This window comes from Acipenser ruthenus, chromosome 10, assembly GCF_902713425.1.
Source record: "Acipenser ruthenus chromosome 10, fAciRut3.2 maternal haplotype, whole genome shotgun sequence".
Classification (NCBI taxonomy): Eukaryota; Metazoa; Chordata; class Actinopteri; order Acipenseriformes; family Acipenseridae; genus Acipenser; species Acipenser ruthenus.
The window spans coordinates 18337523-18354127 of record NC_081198.1 but is presented as its reverse complement, the minus strand read 5'-3'; the positions used below and the strand labels follow the sequence as shown (position 1 = coordinate 18354127).

The 16605-nt window shown below is 42.0% G+C and overlaps 1 protein-coding gene across 3 annotated transcripts in view; it reads right to left on the bottom strand.

Annotated features, from left to right (window-relative positions):
- Positions 1 to 16605, bottom strand: part of rabgap1l (RAB GTPase activating protein 1-like) — a 358860-nt gene that overhangs the window by 80709 nt on the left and 261546 nt on the right. For all 3 annotated transcript variants that reach the window (XM_059031914.1, XM_034016161.3, XM_059031912.1), the window contains exon 17: positions 2413 to 2556. In XM_059031914.1, the coding sequence (XP_058887897.1) occupies positions 2413 to 2556 (144 nt within the window). The remainder of the gene's footprint in view (positions 1 to 2412; positions 2557 to 16605) is intronic.

Sequence of the window (16605 nt, the reverse complement as noted above, 5' to 3'; positions counted from 1 at the left end):
GTAGCCTCATACTCATCAGCTGTTTGTACACAGGGCATCGTAGCCTCATACTCATCAGCTGTTTGTACACAGGGCATCGTAGCCTCATACTCATCAGCTGTTTGTACACGGGGCATCGTAGCCTCATACTCATCAGCTGTTTGTACACGGGGCATTGTAGCCTCATACTCCTCTTTCATCTCACTCCACATAGCTTGGGTCAGTATTGGCAACTTGTTGGGTAGGAGATATTGGGCTTTAAGTCGAGGCAAAGAACTGCACTTTCGATCATTCAACTGTGTGGTTAAATGATCCAAAAATTGAAGAAATAGGTTAAAGTGCCAATATTCCTGTGGCATTAAAGCTGGGACATTCGATCTCTGGGTTTGAAGTCTAGCTATATGAGGCATTGAGACAATTATTTCAATTTTTACAGCCAGTGCACAGGCATTTTCCCACAGGTTGTTATAGGTGCTGTCTACTCTTTTGTGCCCAAGCAGTGAAACTAAATTGCTGGCTTGCTGACTGGCTTTCACAAGATCGCAAGACAGGTTCTGAAGAGCATTGCTGAGTGGAGTGAGATACTGCAGTAACCTTTGACACACAATAATACAGACCAGAAATTCAAATGACTCCATTGCTCTGGCTATGGATACAGCGGTGCCACTACACTTGTGGTCTGCATCTGTTTTTAAATGATCGATGGTAGCAAACAAATTTTCATAGTTCACAATGACAGTGAAGAGGCACGCATCATGCTGAGTCCAACGGGTGTCAGAAAACTTCTGTAGACGCTGCTTAGTGGCACTTTTATCCAAAAAACATTTGTTTTGGAGCTGCAGTCACAAAAGCCATGATCTCTTGAACGGTATTCAGTGTGTTGCGAACCAAAGGGATTCTCGTTGAGTGTGTAACTGCGAGGTTTAGTGAGTGGTTTCTGCAGTGCATATATGCTGCTGAGGGGTATTGCTCTCTGATGTGGGACTGCACTCCACGTATTTTGCCACCCATATTTCCAACACCATCGTTGCCTTGTCCGACCAGGTTGGAGGGGTTCAAATTGGATTGCTGTAGGTGGTTCAGAAGCAGGGCGGTAGAGTCTCACTTGTTGTACCGCTTTTTGAAACAAAAGCCACAAAGTCCTCTCGCACAGAGAACTGTCCTGATGATGAATGATCCGCATACCGAAGAATAAAGGACAATTGTTCTGTACAGCTAAGTTAAGTTGCTGCGCTCGTCTGTGTGACCCCTGATTGAAGCGTTTTGTTGACCGCAAACGGTCAAAAAAATTACTATAGTGCACAGTATGTAAATACTATAATGGTAAAACTATAGTTTCCGCAAAAATACAAAGGTAAGTTACTGTGATACAACTACAGTAAATGCACTATAGTTTTACTATAGTATTTTTTTCCTGGGCTGGCCCGGAAAGGTGAGTACAAATTTGTATATGGCCCTTTGGTAAAAAAGTTTGGGGACCCCAGTTTTAGCATGTTTTATTATCAGGTTGTCTGAAATAATGAGGTGTCCAGTTATACAAAAAATAAAAAAATAAACATATTTATAGTGCTAAATTAGTGAGCTGAAATAACATTAATGTTTTCTCTGTACACATTACACTATGTAAAAATAAGGCAGCTAGTTTAAGCTCTGTAGGGTATGAGTTTATATACCCTCTTTTAATCATGTTCTTAATTGTAGAGATTCACTAGGCTACTTGTGCCTTAATTGGAAATTATTGGGGTGGCATACTTTGTATCTGGCATATCCCAATTTATAGCATAACGGTGTCAGTACTAGTGAGGGACTACTGTACATACTTATGTCAAGTAGACAAGCAGACTTTGGGGTCTATTCAATGGCTCTGAAGACCCCCTTATAACGGTTTACCACAGTATTTTTGCACCGTAGTTTTGTATATTTTCAATGCTTTTACTATGGTTATACTAAGCATTTACCATATGTACCCTGGTTTGACATGTTTATTAATGTTTTACCATACCTCACTGATCTTTACAATGCTTATCTACGCTTTTCCATGCTTTCACTATGCTATATTGCACCTTTCTATGCTTTTACTAAGGTTAACTTTTATAAGGGCCACTGCCATGTAAATAAGTAAAATTAAAAATACAAAGGGACTCCCATGCACTGTTAGGCAACCTAATTGTGCATCTGAATAACAAATAAAATATTTGATAGACTATAAATGTTGCTCCTTGCCAAACTGTTTATCTTGAATCTGTCCTTATCACCCACACAAAGAAAGCACTGGGTATTCAATGGTTAATAGATTATTCAAACTGGGGAATTCCTTTAATCAAGTGTAGCACCAGATGACTGTGCAAAAAAGATTTATGGAAGTTATATGGTTGGAATACCAGCACTGGACTGGCTGTGCACCCATGTCCAGGAGCTGTGGCCATGTCTTACCTCACAAAGCAGGAGGTCAATGATGTGGAAGACCATGCAGAGAGGGAATTTGGCTGTGAAGAGGGTTAGAAACCACTGGGAGGCGTACATGTGAGCCTCCAGGTTCAGATCCATGAAGTGGTTATACAGGTCAGGCAGCTGCTCCTGAAAGTGCAGTGGAGAAGATACAACATGTAACACAAGAAATACTGCAATAATAAAGCAAATTAACAGAACAAAGGTGCTATTATCAATAAACAATAACAGGTCACTGCTCTCCCATTGTGTCTATGGAGGTCAGTTATTATTCAATAACAGAATGGCGAATAAAGAATGGCTAAAAGATGATTAATGGCACCTCTTAAAAAACTCTCAGTATTTCAGACCACCAAAGCTAAAAGGTAGCACAGTGATAATGCCATTGCCATGGCATGTTCCGCTGTAGTAATGGGACTCCCTCATTCAGGCTTTATTGAGTCAGGTGTTCCATTAATTGTCTTATAACTCGTCACAGCAATACCATTATCTCTTAAACATATCAGTGATTCATTGAAAAAAGAAGATCGACTTAATCCAGATCTTTTTGGCTAACTGAAGATTTAGTGACATGCAAGATATGAAAATCACCACTCCCTGCTATAAAAGTTTGTGTGTTCAGTAAGGGCACTAAAATACAAACAAATACCTTCAAAAAGTCATTACTGTTTTAGCACAATTAAAAAGTGTGCTTTTTTCATGTCTTGTCACAGCACTAGAGATATCGGGTTAGCCTTTTCTCTTTTTTTTTTTTTAACAATCTAGCAAGAAATAACTATGAAGAAACCCTGGAAAAAGAGACGTTTAGTTCCAGTTTTAAAATGTTATAGTGTTACAGAACAGAAACCCATTACGTTACTTTTGCTGTGTCCGACATTGTCTGTACCACAGCTCTATATTTCTAAACATATTGCCGAGTCTTTTGAAATTTGTAATCACATCATGGGCCATAAATCAACTGGGCAATACATTTCTCAACATTTACTCAGGAGCGTTCACCAGGAAAAAATATCGCAGTATATCCAGATCATCCTCTCTCCTGCAACAATGCTGGTTTTCTCTTCCCACAATACGCCACTCATTTCAATCACAGCAACAGTACTGCTGCAGGAGGGAGCATGAACTGGATACACTGCAATGTTTAGAAGAAGAAAAAGTACCTCCCTGCAATCGTTCCTGAGTAAAAGTAATTTACTTGTTTATTTACCTATGATGTGTGAATACAAAAATATCAAAACTATCAGGAATATGTTGAAACAAATTTGCTGTGATATGGACAAGATGGGAAGCAACAAAGGCAAAGGAATGCCTTTCTTGTAAACACTGCAGGGGGCATCCCATATAAACAAAAACAATCCTGCACGTAACATTTAAGCATCTTCCTTTTCTTTGGCCTGCTATCCTCAAGTGACCTGCAGAGATGAATCAATTCTAACTCTCTTATATTCTCATCACTGCTAACCAGGTTGATCTTGACTTGTAAAACAGCACGGTTTAAGATGAATTGCATTCCTCATCAGAACCGAGCTGATTTCTTCTGGATTTCATTAAATACCCTCAGAGACCGACACTTACAATCCAGACACACTGGCGGTAACCTCTAGAGATTTCTTTTTTCTGTAATTGATTTCTAAATGATCACACTATTGTAGACACAAATTTGTTTGTTCAAGTTTTACTGTGTTGAATGTGTTTATTAGTTTGATACTCTGCAACAACTTTAACAAACAGATATAACCTTCTGAAAGCGTAGCGTCATGGGCAGGGATGGTTACCACCAGGAGGGAGACTCAGAGGCAGGAAGCTGCAGTTTAAAGTGCTGGACATGGACGTTTATTAACAAGGAACAAACAGACAAAGTACAAGGACCAAAATAAAAGGGTTGTGGGAGAAATTCGTAGTTGTAATTGAATGTACTTTATAAAATTACATTTAAAATCTTAAACAATGAGACTTGAGATGCTGTGATGTTATTCAAGTTTGTCTTCCCTTTCCTTCTCCCATAACATTCTAGATCTACTTCAAAGGGCTAGATATTAGTAACAGAGGGCCATAAAGATTTAAATTGGGGAATAGTTGAGATTAACTGCTCTGTTGATCTTTATTGTATAATGTGTTAACATGCTTGTAACGGTAATTTAGTTAGGAATATGAAACTTAACTTTTTTTATCCTTCTATGATCAATATAACTAAAGTTAGAACAAAATGAAGTTTTGTTCTTTAAATGTTACTGTTTTCCTGTTATCTCTCTCCCTAGAGGAGGAGTCGCTACCTGTGTTAATGACACACATGGCTTGTGTAAAAGAAAGTGTCAGTTAAATTCGGTAAGCCAGTGAAAGGACTGATTTCGGTCAGGGATTAGCTTCCTGTTTTACTCAGAAGTGATTGGATTAATTCCTGTTTGGGCGCTATATTTAAAATAAAACAAGCATGAACTCTTTCTCTTGGATCCAGACTGTCATCTCACCATGATGTACCCACTGAGCCTTTGCTTGAAATGGGGACCCATTCAAGCGTGGTACCTATCTTTGTCCCAAAGAAGACTCCTCGTCGCTACATCCTGCAACTCTACATGCTACGAGAAGACCAGCTGCATTCCAACGACCAGAATAAGTATTACATTTCAAAGACTTTAAGATTTAAGTAAAATTAAAAGGTTTTCTTTAGGTTGTGATGCAACAGCGCTCTGGGTTTTTTTCTTTCTTTTTTTTATTTGGGGGTTGGGGGTTACTTCACAGTCTTGCACCAGGGTTCAGTAAATCCTAGGGCCGGCACTGGTCCCAGTGAATTTATTTTGTTAGCTCTTTCTTTCCATGTTTTGTTTCTTAATGTTTTTTGGCCCTTTGAATTGTTACAGGTCAATTTCGGTCAGTTGCATTAAGGTTGGAGTCTGCAGAAGACATCTTATTATATTTGCCTAATACTTTCTGTTCACTATACCGCTCATTTATCTTTGCAAGAAGGAAGTTCTAAATCTTGACTCGCAGTTGCAAATCTATTTATAATGAGATGCTAATTCCTATCTCTCCTGTATAATGAGCGGTGATTTATGCTGTTCGTAAACTTGAGGTGATATTACGGTAGTTGTTCGCGAAAAAGAGCTGTTTAGTACATCGCACGCAAAAATTCTACGAAGGACGGAGGCTACGAATTTGTAGTATTTATGAACACTTAAGTAATATTAGTACATAGAGCCCTATATGTTTGTGTAGGAAATATCTACATGCAAATCAGAAGTAAAAATGTTTAACACAGCGTAACAGTATAAGACTTGAACTGAACTGATGATATTGTGTGCATTTGAAAACAACAGCTACGAGTGTCGGAACCATTTGAACATTGATTGCATTTATCTACAGGTTTGAAGTAACTCTAAATTATAACTTAATACTGAATGCAATTGAAACTGCTTCCAAACTGAACTTGCTGACACAAAAATGTAGTCTTCATTCCAACACAACAGATGCTGCATAACACCGTCACTCTACATAATGTGCACGAATCCCGCTTGCACGTGTACTTAACCATATATAATAATAGAATTGTAAATATAATTTATAAGAAATATGAAATTTGGGAAGGACTAAAAGCCTACTTTTATATTTAAATACACACAATGGTGTTGTCCTATATATATTAAGAAATTAATATTACCTAATATGTTTGTATATTACCAGCATAGTGGGGGGTGGCCTAGGACACTGAGGCATTGATGTTAAATATTATATCTTCATAAATATGCACAACAGGGTTAAACAAAACACAACAAATCTAAATACAAATCAAGCCCCCAAGCACTGCTATCACGGTGTCTCTTTGTTCAGGCTGGGAATTGGCCTTCACTGAACTCTCCTTCCAAACTCCTCTCTCTCAAACAAAGGATTTGGTTCTCTTTTTATCCATGTGGCCATTCCCAATTAATTAATCTGGGAACGGCCACATTCTACACAAGGATTTTGGCAGGGATGGAATTAACCCCATCCCTGCCAAACTTAAATTCAAAATAATAAATCTTTATTTATACACACATAACCAAACAAAACACTATTGATAGGCAGGACTTCTGCCCCGTCACAAACCTCATGAGTAATCGCAAATTGAATAATTCATAAGCATATGTAAAATCAAATGCCAGCTTATTTGACTAGTCTATAGCATTGCTTTTCAAATGTAGGTTTTCTTACTTAAAGATAAACTTCCTGCTGAAATAAAAACACCTAGTAGTCTTCCCATGTTTTACATTTGAAGTAATTGTACCAAAATAATTATATAAATTGTACCTGCTTTGCACTTCCATTACTACACAGGTCTCAGATGTGCAATTTTGAAAGAAACACATGTTAAAGCTCACTTTTATTTTCATTTTAAAGCATGAAGTCTAGTACTACTTGAGGTTAAAGGACGTTTTCAGTTTCTATGCCTTATTTTCAGTTAGCTTTTTGCACTTGCACCTCAGCTGTATCTTCTGGATCAAAATGTCAGTCAATAGGGGAAGCAGCAAGTGCAAACATGGCTTGCAAACAAACATTTATTTTATCTAGAGTGGTACCCGATATCATGTTTTAAAGTGAAATACAATGTCTGTTAAAATGTTTTTCTTTCAAACATGCATTTGAGACCTATATAGTGAATGGATGTCCATGTCAGAGAAACTTTATGGAACTACTCTGTTTGCTATAATTACTTTAACGACTCCTGCACATAACCTAGCTCCTCAGTTCAAAGTGTTTTGTTTTTGTTATGCATGTAAGAAGAAATGGATTGTTACCCATCAGTATTTGTCTAGAAACCCCTTGAAAATGTGTTGTCCACGTATTAAGCACCTTACCTATAGTAAACAACCGAAAAAGCAAAAAACATTAAAATTACAGCCCCACAATGCACCTGACCAGGACTCCAGGAGCTGGAAAATTAATCAAATTGTTGAGCGCACAGTAATCAGCAACCTCAGCTTGAAATAACAATCTCATTTGTATTCCAGGCAGCGACGCATGTATGTTTAACTTGCCTGATTTTTGAGCTGAGAGAAATTAGATTGTTTACAGACCTCAGCGTGTGGTAACCTTAATTACAAGAGAGTTGTCCTAAATGTTTTCCTCCATGTCACTCCTAATGAAACAGCAGAAAGATAAGCAGCAGACCAGAATCCTTTTTATAGCATATTTATATATTCATATTTGACTATATAAATTACATAATATAATGCTATGTTTGTATTTTCTGAAGTGTATTTGGATGTTTTTGAGGGCTGTATATTTAAAGTGCTTATCTAAGCACGTATCTTAGAATATGTGTGTGTTTCATGAAATACTTATGTAGTGAATGGAAGTTCATGACAGGTATGATTTAAGGAATGATATCATGAGCACCCTTGTAAAAATGTATCAAAAGAAAAAGCAAATCAAAGTAGAATAAAGCACAGTGAAAGCACTGTAAAGCCCAGATTTCCATTACACGAGAGTAGATGTTAAAACTTCATGCTGATTTGAACTCGGCTCTCGCCAAGATAAGCACCAACTAAGACGTAGCTTTACAGTAAACTAATGTGATCCATATGTGTCTCCATCCATTTACGTTTCCTTCCATATGATGATGTAGATATCCTTCTGTCTGGTGTTAATGGCTGAAGTGTAATGCTGGCTCCAGGGATCAGCTTATTTTGCCTCCCTGGCGCATCAGCACACACAACGGCTGCAATGCTGGCTCCGGGGATCAACCAAAGTGCGGCCTCCCCAGCGCATCAGCATGACAACCGTCTGGATTGAGCTAAGTAGGGTACATCTCTGGGGTTTTCAAGTGGGCACCTTCCATCCTCAGTGTTTCGTCGACTAGCCCACGACACCTCAAGAGGGCTCGACGGTGATTCTGGCGTCCCAGCATCACCCCCCTCCGTCCCCCACTCAACTCAGCCCAGCTTACTTACCTGTCCCCAGCCAGAATCTTTCCGTCTCAACCACAGCCAGTTGCTGCTCCTCTCTGCTGCTTCAGATAAGTTCTTCACTGTGCGACGCAACTCTTGGCCACTGAATCCGACGTCTCTGAGAAACCGGGTTGTAGAGTGTGCCACAAATCCTCGACAACCCACTTCCACTGGGTAAACCCGAACTCTCCATCCTCGCTGTTCCGCTTCAGTGGCTAGTTGAGCATACCGCAGTTTCTTCCTCTCATACGCCTCATCTACAGCATCCTCCCATGGCACTGTTAACTCTACCAGGTGAACAAGGCGTGCTGATCCAGACCACAAGACAATATCTGGTCGAAGGTTAGTGGTGGCAATCTCAGGTGGAAAAATAAGCCGTTGACCAACATCTGCCAACATATTCCAGTCTCTAGCAGCTTCCAGTTGTCCTGGGCGAGGATTGGTTTTAACACCTTTTCTTGGTGGTTGCTCTCCTGGGCGGAGGAATGTTGTCTTTTGTGTGTAATGTTTTGATGGAACAGGTGGCAACTTATTGGTCTTGTTACGCTTGTCTTCCAATGCTAAGGCCAAACATCGCAGCACCTGGTCATGGCGCCAAGTAAACCGTCCTTGGCTAAGAGCCACCTTACATCCTGTCAAAATGTGCCTTAATGTTGCAGGTGATGAACACAAAGGACATGAGGGATCCTCTCCTACCCAGAGGTTTAGGTTCTGTGGTGATGGGAGAACATCATATGTTGACCTGATGAGGAAACTGATCCTGCTCTGTTCCATTGACCATAGGTCTTTCCAGCCAATCTTGCGTTGTTCCACACTCTCCCATCTCATCCATTCTCCCTGTTTGGCCTGGGAAATGGCCTTTATACACCTCATCCTCTCCTCCTGCTTTTGCACCTCGTTGACTACCAGCTTCCTCCTTTGAGCTGGGGCCGCTTTGTGCCATGTAGGAGGAGTTGAACTGAAACCAAGACCCCCTCTTCCATGCTGAACTTGCCCCATGATATCACCAATTCGAAGGGCAGCCTTTGCATCTTCCACAGCTTCCTTTGCCGCCCACTTTCTTCCAGTTTTCAACACAGGTGCTGCCTCCCTCACGCATTTATCGCGTGACTCTACTAATGTCATTTCCAGTCTGACCTTGGCGCACTTAAACTCCTCGGTTAGAGCAGAGACTGGTAGCTGCAGTATTCCTTTACCATAAAGTCCCACTCTGCTGAGGCAGCGTGGAACTCCCAACCATTTCCTGATGTATGAACTGATTAAAGCTTCCAGCTTCTCTACTGTTGTCAAAGAAACCTCGTACACAGTCAGTGGCCACAGCAACCTCGGCAGTAGACCAAACTGAAAGCACCAGAGTTTTAGTTTACCTGGTAGAGCGCAGCTGTCTATGCTCTTCAACCCTTCCACTGCTTGTTGTCTAACTTCTCCCACACGAACTGTGTCCTTTAGATCCCCGTCGTACCATCTCCCAAGACTCTTCACTGGCTTCTCAGACACTGTTGGTATTGCCTCACCATTAATGAAGAATGTTTTATCTACTACTTTGCCTTTAATTATAGAGATGCTCCTTGATTTAGTGGGCTTGAATTGCATTCGTGCCCATTCAATGTTATTGGTTAATTTGCCCAATAATCGATTAGTGCAGGCTACTGTTGTAGTCATGGTTGTCATGTCATCCATATATGCTCGAATTGGTGGTAGTCGCAATCCAGAAGCCAAGCGCTCTCCTCCTACTACCCATTTTGATGCCCTAATGATTACTTCCATTGCCATGGTAAAAGCCAGTGGAGAAATGGTGCATCCTGCCATTATTCCAACCTCTAGGCATTGCCATGTAGTGCTGAATTCTGAAGTTGAAAAACTGAATTGCAAATCTCCAAAATAGGCTTTCACTAAATTTGTTATTGTCATCGGTACACTGAAAAAATCAAATGCTGCCCAAAGTAGTTCATGTGGCACTGAACCATATGCATTAGCCAAATCCAGGAATGTCACATGGAGCTCCTTCCTCTCCTTTTTAGCTGATTGAATTTGTTGCCAGATCACATTGATGTGTTCTAAGCAACCTGGGAAACCTGGAATGCCCGCTTTTTGTATTGAAGTGTCAATGAAGCAGTTCTTTAATAGGTAAGCTGACAATCTCTGAGCAATAATGCTGAAGAAAATCTTGCCTTCTACGTTTAATAGGGAAATGGGACGAAACTGACTGATGCTTGTAGAATCTTTTTCTTTAGGTATAAAGACTCCACCTGCTCGGCGCCATGCTCTTGGTACAACCTGTTTTTCCCATGCCACTTTCATCAATTTCCACAGAATTCGTAGAACTCCTGAAGCACTCTTGTACACTCTGTACGGAACTCCATTAGGCCCTGGAGATGATGAAGCCCTTGCTTTTTTCACAGCTTGCTCTATTTCTTTCCACTTAGGTGCACAGTCCTCCATTTGGTATTCTGGTGGATTGATAGGTGGGATGTCTGACGGAATTGACATAGACTCCTGCCTTTTTGAATCTGTATGTGTTTCCTCCAAATATCTCTCCAGCTCAACCTTAGATGCTTTTAGTGTGCCATTCTTCTCACTGGTGAATAACTTCTTTACAAATTTGAATGGGTCTTTATAAAAGTTAGCTCTCGCACGCTCCTTCTTTTTGTAGCGTTTCCGTAGGCGCTCAGCTCTGCGCAATGTTGCAAGCTTATCTTTTATGACCTTTTGTAAGAGATTGAGTCCCTCCTTCTGACTTTGTTCTGCTCTTCTCCATTGGTTCCTCAGCTGTCTCCTTTCTCTAACTAAGCGTTCAATATCCTGCTGCCGTCTAGACTTTCCAGGAATAGTTTGTACTTTTTCCTTCCTTTTTTCAACTCCAAACCTCTCACTTCCATATGCGTAGATGATGTCCCCAAATTTATCCAGCTTCTTTTCAACTGTTCCACTTAATCTTTCCAATGCAACGCAGAGATCTGTGTTTACTGTGTCCCATGCAGTTTTCTCACAAGCTCTTGGCCATTTAACTCCAGGCTTGTGCCCGTTGAGGTTCTTTTCTCTCTTATGCTGGTTTGTCTGACCGGGTTCACAAGGATCATTAGGTTCATCACTAACTGTGTCCATGCAAGTCCTCCTCACATCTATGACAGGGGTGCTGATATCCTGCGAACTGTGGTTTGCTTCCTGTCGCTGGATTTCATTCGACTGAATTGACTGACTTCGTAAGAAGTACTGATCAATGCGAGGCCCTTGTCCCTTCTCCCTCAAGCATTTCATTCTCCCTTGATGAATCTTCAAACCCCTGACCGTTGTCGCCTTGCTCCAGCCGCAGACACAAACCTGGAGTTCCATGTCTTTGTTAACTGCAGATCTTGAACTAGTCTTTTGTGAAGTACTCTCCATACTCATATCCGTTTCCGTTCCTAAGTCGTTAACCGTGTTGTCCAACGTTGAGTCATCTTCCGCCCCCGCTCTCGCAGACTCTAGGGGTATTTTTCTCTTTAATTTCTTAGAAGCCTTGGGCGGGTGTCTCCAGCATCCTGTAAACACAGAGCTGGATACTGCCGACAAGGGTAGCTAACCCTTACCAGCCCCAATGGGGTCTCTTTCCTCCTGTCAGCTGTCTCTCCAGGCTGTCACAAGGTCTTTCCCTTGTTGCCAGCTGCGCTATTCACAGCAGTCACTGGACGTATCCAGATCTTCATGATTTCCATTACACGAGAGTAGATGTTAAAACTTCATGCTGATTTGAACTCGGCTCTCGCCAAGATAAGCACCAACTAAGACGTAGCTTTACAGTAAACTAATGTGATCCATATGTGTCTCCATCCATTTACGTTTCCTTCCATATGATGATGTAGATATCCTTCTGTCTGGTGTTAATGGCTGAAGTGTAATGCTGGCTCCAGGGATCAGCTTATTTTGCCTCCCTGGCGCATCAGCACACACAACGGCTGCAATGCTGGCTCCGGGGATCAACCAAAGTGCGGCCTCCCCAGCGCATCAGCATGACAACCGTCTGGATTGAGCTAAGTAGGGTACATCTCTGGGGTTTTCAAGTGGGCACCTTCCATCCTCAGTGTTTCGTCGACTAGCCCACGACACCTCAAGAGGGCTCGACGGTGATTCTGGCGTCCCAGCATCACCCCCCTCCGTCCCCCACTCAACTCAGCCCAGCTTACTTACCTGTCCCCAGCCAGAATCTTTCCGTCTCAACCACAGCCAGTTGCTGCTCCTCTCTGCTGCTTCAGATAAGTTCTTCACTGTGCGACGCAACTCTTGGCCACTGAATCCGACGTCTCTGAGAAACCGGGTTGTAGAGTGTGCCACAAATCCTCGACAACCCACTTCCACTGGGTAAACCCGAACTCTCCATCCTCGCTGTTCCGCTTCAGTGGCTAGTTGAGCATACCGCAGTTTCTTCCTCTCATACGCCTCATCTACAGCATCCTCCCATGGCACTGTTAACTCTACCAGGTGAACAAGGCGTGCTGATCCAGACCACAAGACAATATCTGGTCGAAGGTTAGTGGTGGCAATCTCAGGTGGAAAAATAAGCCGTTGACCAACATCTGCCAACATATTCCAGTCTCTAGCAGCTTCCAGTTGTCCTGGGCGAGGATTGGTTTTAACACCTTTTCTTGGTGGTTGCTCTCCTGGGCGGAGGAATGTTGTCTTTTGTGTGTAATGTTTTGATGGAACAGGTGGCAACTTATTGGTAAAGCACATTAATAAACATGGCAAACTGTATAAAATACAGGAACACTGTAAAACGACCATGCATAGTTTAACTTTAAGCCCTACTTTGCACCCCTAGTAGAATGTATTGAAGTTCATAGTCAGGAGGCAAGGTGCAAACCAAAGCTGCTTACTGAGAAGGTGAAAGTTGTGTCAAAACAGTATTTTGCAAGCAAAACAATAGAAAGATCTAAGGACTGGACTGGCATTTGGAAAGCAGATTTTCAATTTGTCTGGTATTAAATGCTTCTAAATTTACCATTTCAAATATTACTTTAATAAATGGGGGGCGACTGAATAGTAATGTTACAATCCGATAGTGACTTTAAGGTTTGGTTTAAGTTAAAGGTTTGGGTTAATGTATTGATGTAGTATTTGCCTGTAGTATTTTAGTTTAGTTTCCCAACAGCTGCATTTTATAAAAAAAAAACAACAACCCTTTTAAGAGGCCTGAAAACAGATCTATGAATCCAATTTTAGGTGGCAAAAAAACCCTCAGAGTTAAAAAATAATAATAAAATAAATGTGTAAGGCAAATCCAACAAAATAGTAGCAGCGCTTTCCATGCTGGTGAGGGTGGTGTTAACTGTGCGGAGGCTTTTGCCTGAGCTGTTATCTCAGGGCCCAGAGGCGAGCCCCGTACCGAGCCAACCAACAGGCTCACTGATTGAGGCTCCACTGGCCTGTGGCTTCCTCATATTATCTTAGCCTCTCCCGGAAAGAGCTCCTGAAGACAACAGTTTATAAAGCACTGCACGAGCCTGGGGCGTGAAAGATGAGGAAAGTTTAAAGAAAAAAAAACAGAAGTAGCAAAAGGCCAAAATGGCATCATCTTCTTTTGAATTCCCGATTCTCTGGAACTTGGCTGTAGCACACAATTTTACTTCAAGGACATGAAACAGCCTCTTCTGTCCCTGCTACTGTGTTGTTTGATATCTGCAAATCCAATTTCCAGTGGGAGACAATACACTTGTAAAGCCATAGATTTCTGACCACACTTAATAAACCTGACATATCAAACTGGCTAGCTTCCAAATGTAACCACATTTGTGTTTTAGCCTTTCATATGCTACCACTGCATTTACAGTTCTGCATTAACAACTCCACTATTATTATTTATTTCTTAGCAGACGCCCTTATCCAGGCCAACTTACAATTGTTACAAAATATCACAGTACAAAGTATCACATTACAAAATATCACATTGTAAAGTATCACATTTCAAAATATCGCATCACAGAGTAATATATTACAGATAAGAACAGTTGTAAAGTACAATAAAATTAGTAGCAAAAAAGATCAAAATAGAGAATACAGTAAATAATTACATGTAAGAGCGGGTTCGACTAAGAGCAGTTAACTTATATTAAAAATATTTGCTTATACGAGTAAAGTCCAGTATGAGCACGTAGTAAATACAATAAATGGATGAGAATGATTTCAAATAAGAGCAATTAAAAAAACGTGAATACAGATACCTGTAAGAGTAAAATCAAATACAAGATACAGGAAGTAGTTATAATTAAGAGCAGTAGTAGAATACAGCAAGGTGTGGAGCAGTTCAGTGCAAGTACAAGATGATGCAAGTACTGGTACAACTGGGTGCCATATAATCCAGTATAGCCGAGAGTTGTGAGGTTTACAGATGCTGTCTAAACAGGTGTGTCTTGAGGAGGCGCCGGAAGGTGGTCAGGGACTGAGCAGTCCTGATATCTGTGGGAAGGTCGTTCCACCAGTGAGAGGCATGGGTGGAGAAGGAGCGGGCTCTGAAAGTGGGGGAGCGGAGTGGGGGGTACAGCTAATCTGCCGGTGGTGGAGGAGTGGAGGGGGCAAGAGGGGGTGTAGAGAGAAATGATAGCCTGGAAATAGGAGGGAGCAGAAAGATGAAGACAGCGATAGGCGAGTACAAGGTTTGAATTAGATGTGCGCAGCGAAAGGGAGCCAGTGCAGAGAGCAGAGCAGCGGTGTACCGTGGGAGAAACAAGGAAGGGAAAAGACAAGGCGAGCAGCAGAGTTTTGGACGAGCTGGTGCAGACAGATGGCAGAGGCAGGGAGGCCGGCCAGAAGGGAGTTGCAGTAGTCAAGGCAGGACAGTACCATGGCCTGAACTAGGTGCTGCATGGAGTAGTCAGTGAGAAAGGGGTGAATTCTGCGTATGTTGCTGAGGAAGAAGCGTCAGGCGTGTGCCAGAGTAGAGATGTGCTGAGAGTAGGAGAGGGAGGGGTCTAGGGTTACACCCAGGTTCTTGGTGGATGAGGAGGTTGTGGATTCAAAAGGAATAGCAATAGAGAGATCAGCGGTGGGGGAGGAAGAGGGAGCAAGAAAAGGATGTCTGATTTGGAGAGGTTGAGTTTGAGATGATGCAAGTGCATCCAGGAGAAGATGGCAGAGAGGCAGGTAGAGATGCAGGAGGAAACATCGGGGGTCAGAGGGGGAAAAGGAGAGGAAGATCTGGGCATCATCAGCATAGAGGTGATACGAGAAGCCATAGGAGGAGATGAGGGGACCCAGGGAGTGGGTGTAGAGAGAAAACAAGAGGGGTCCCAGTGAGGGAGGACAGGAGAATAGAGTGGTCAACCGTGTCAAAGGCTGCAGAGAAGTCGAGGGGAATTAGGACAGAGGAGAGAGAAGGTGGCACAGGTAGACAGTAGAGAGTTAGTGACGATGAGAAGAGCAGTTTCAGTGCTCTTTGCCAGTGTGCTGGGCGAAAACCAGATTGGAGGGGGTCGAGCAGAGAATACATTGACAGGAAAGCAGAGAGCTGGCGAAGTACCGCTCGCTCAAGGGTATTAAAGAGGAACGGGAGAAGAGAGACAGGACAGTAGTTCTGGAGGGATGAGGGAGCAAGGGAGGTTTAAGATGATGGTGATGCAGGCCTGTTTCAAGGCAGAGGGGAAACAGCCAGAGAGCATCAGCCAAGATAGTGGAAGGTGGAAGAGGGGGGGAAAGCTAAGAGGGAGGAGAAGGTAGAGAAAAGTTTACAGGGATTGTTAGTGGAAGACTGAATGATAGAGTGGAAGTAGAAGCATTTGGCAGAGGTGAGTGTAGAAGAGTAGGAAGAGAGGAGTGAGTGACAGAGATCCAAGGCAGCAGGGAGGAGTCAGAATAAAATAGAGTTTAACAAACGTAATTTCAAACCCTTTTAATATCACTTCAACGAGACTGAACATATATGCAAACAATAAATAACCTAGTAAGATTAGAATCCTTTAGAAAAAGGCAAGAATAGGGAGCAATGTCACTGGCTAACAAGTATTTCAATCTGTGCAGATAGGTCACCATACCAGCCCCAAACTATTCACGTGACAACTAGGGATATCACCGAATAGTCGACTAGAAAAGTGCCAGTCAACCTCAGAATCGGGTAGTCGATGAATCGTAGCAGCAAACTACCAACGTCAGAAATTGTGAAAGTGTGTGGTTTCAGAGGGAAGGAAGTGCTTTGGCACTTGCAATCCATTACATGATATAATTGGCAATAAGAAAATCCAGTTTTACAATATATGCACAAATGGCAAAGTGTTATGAAAAAGTACAT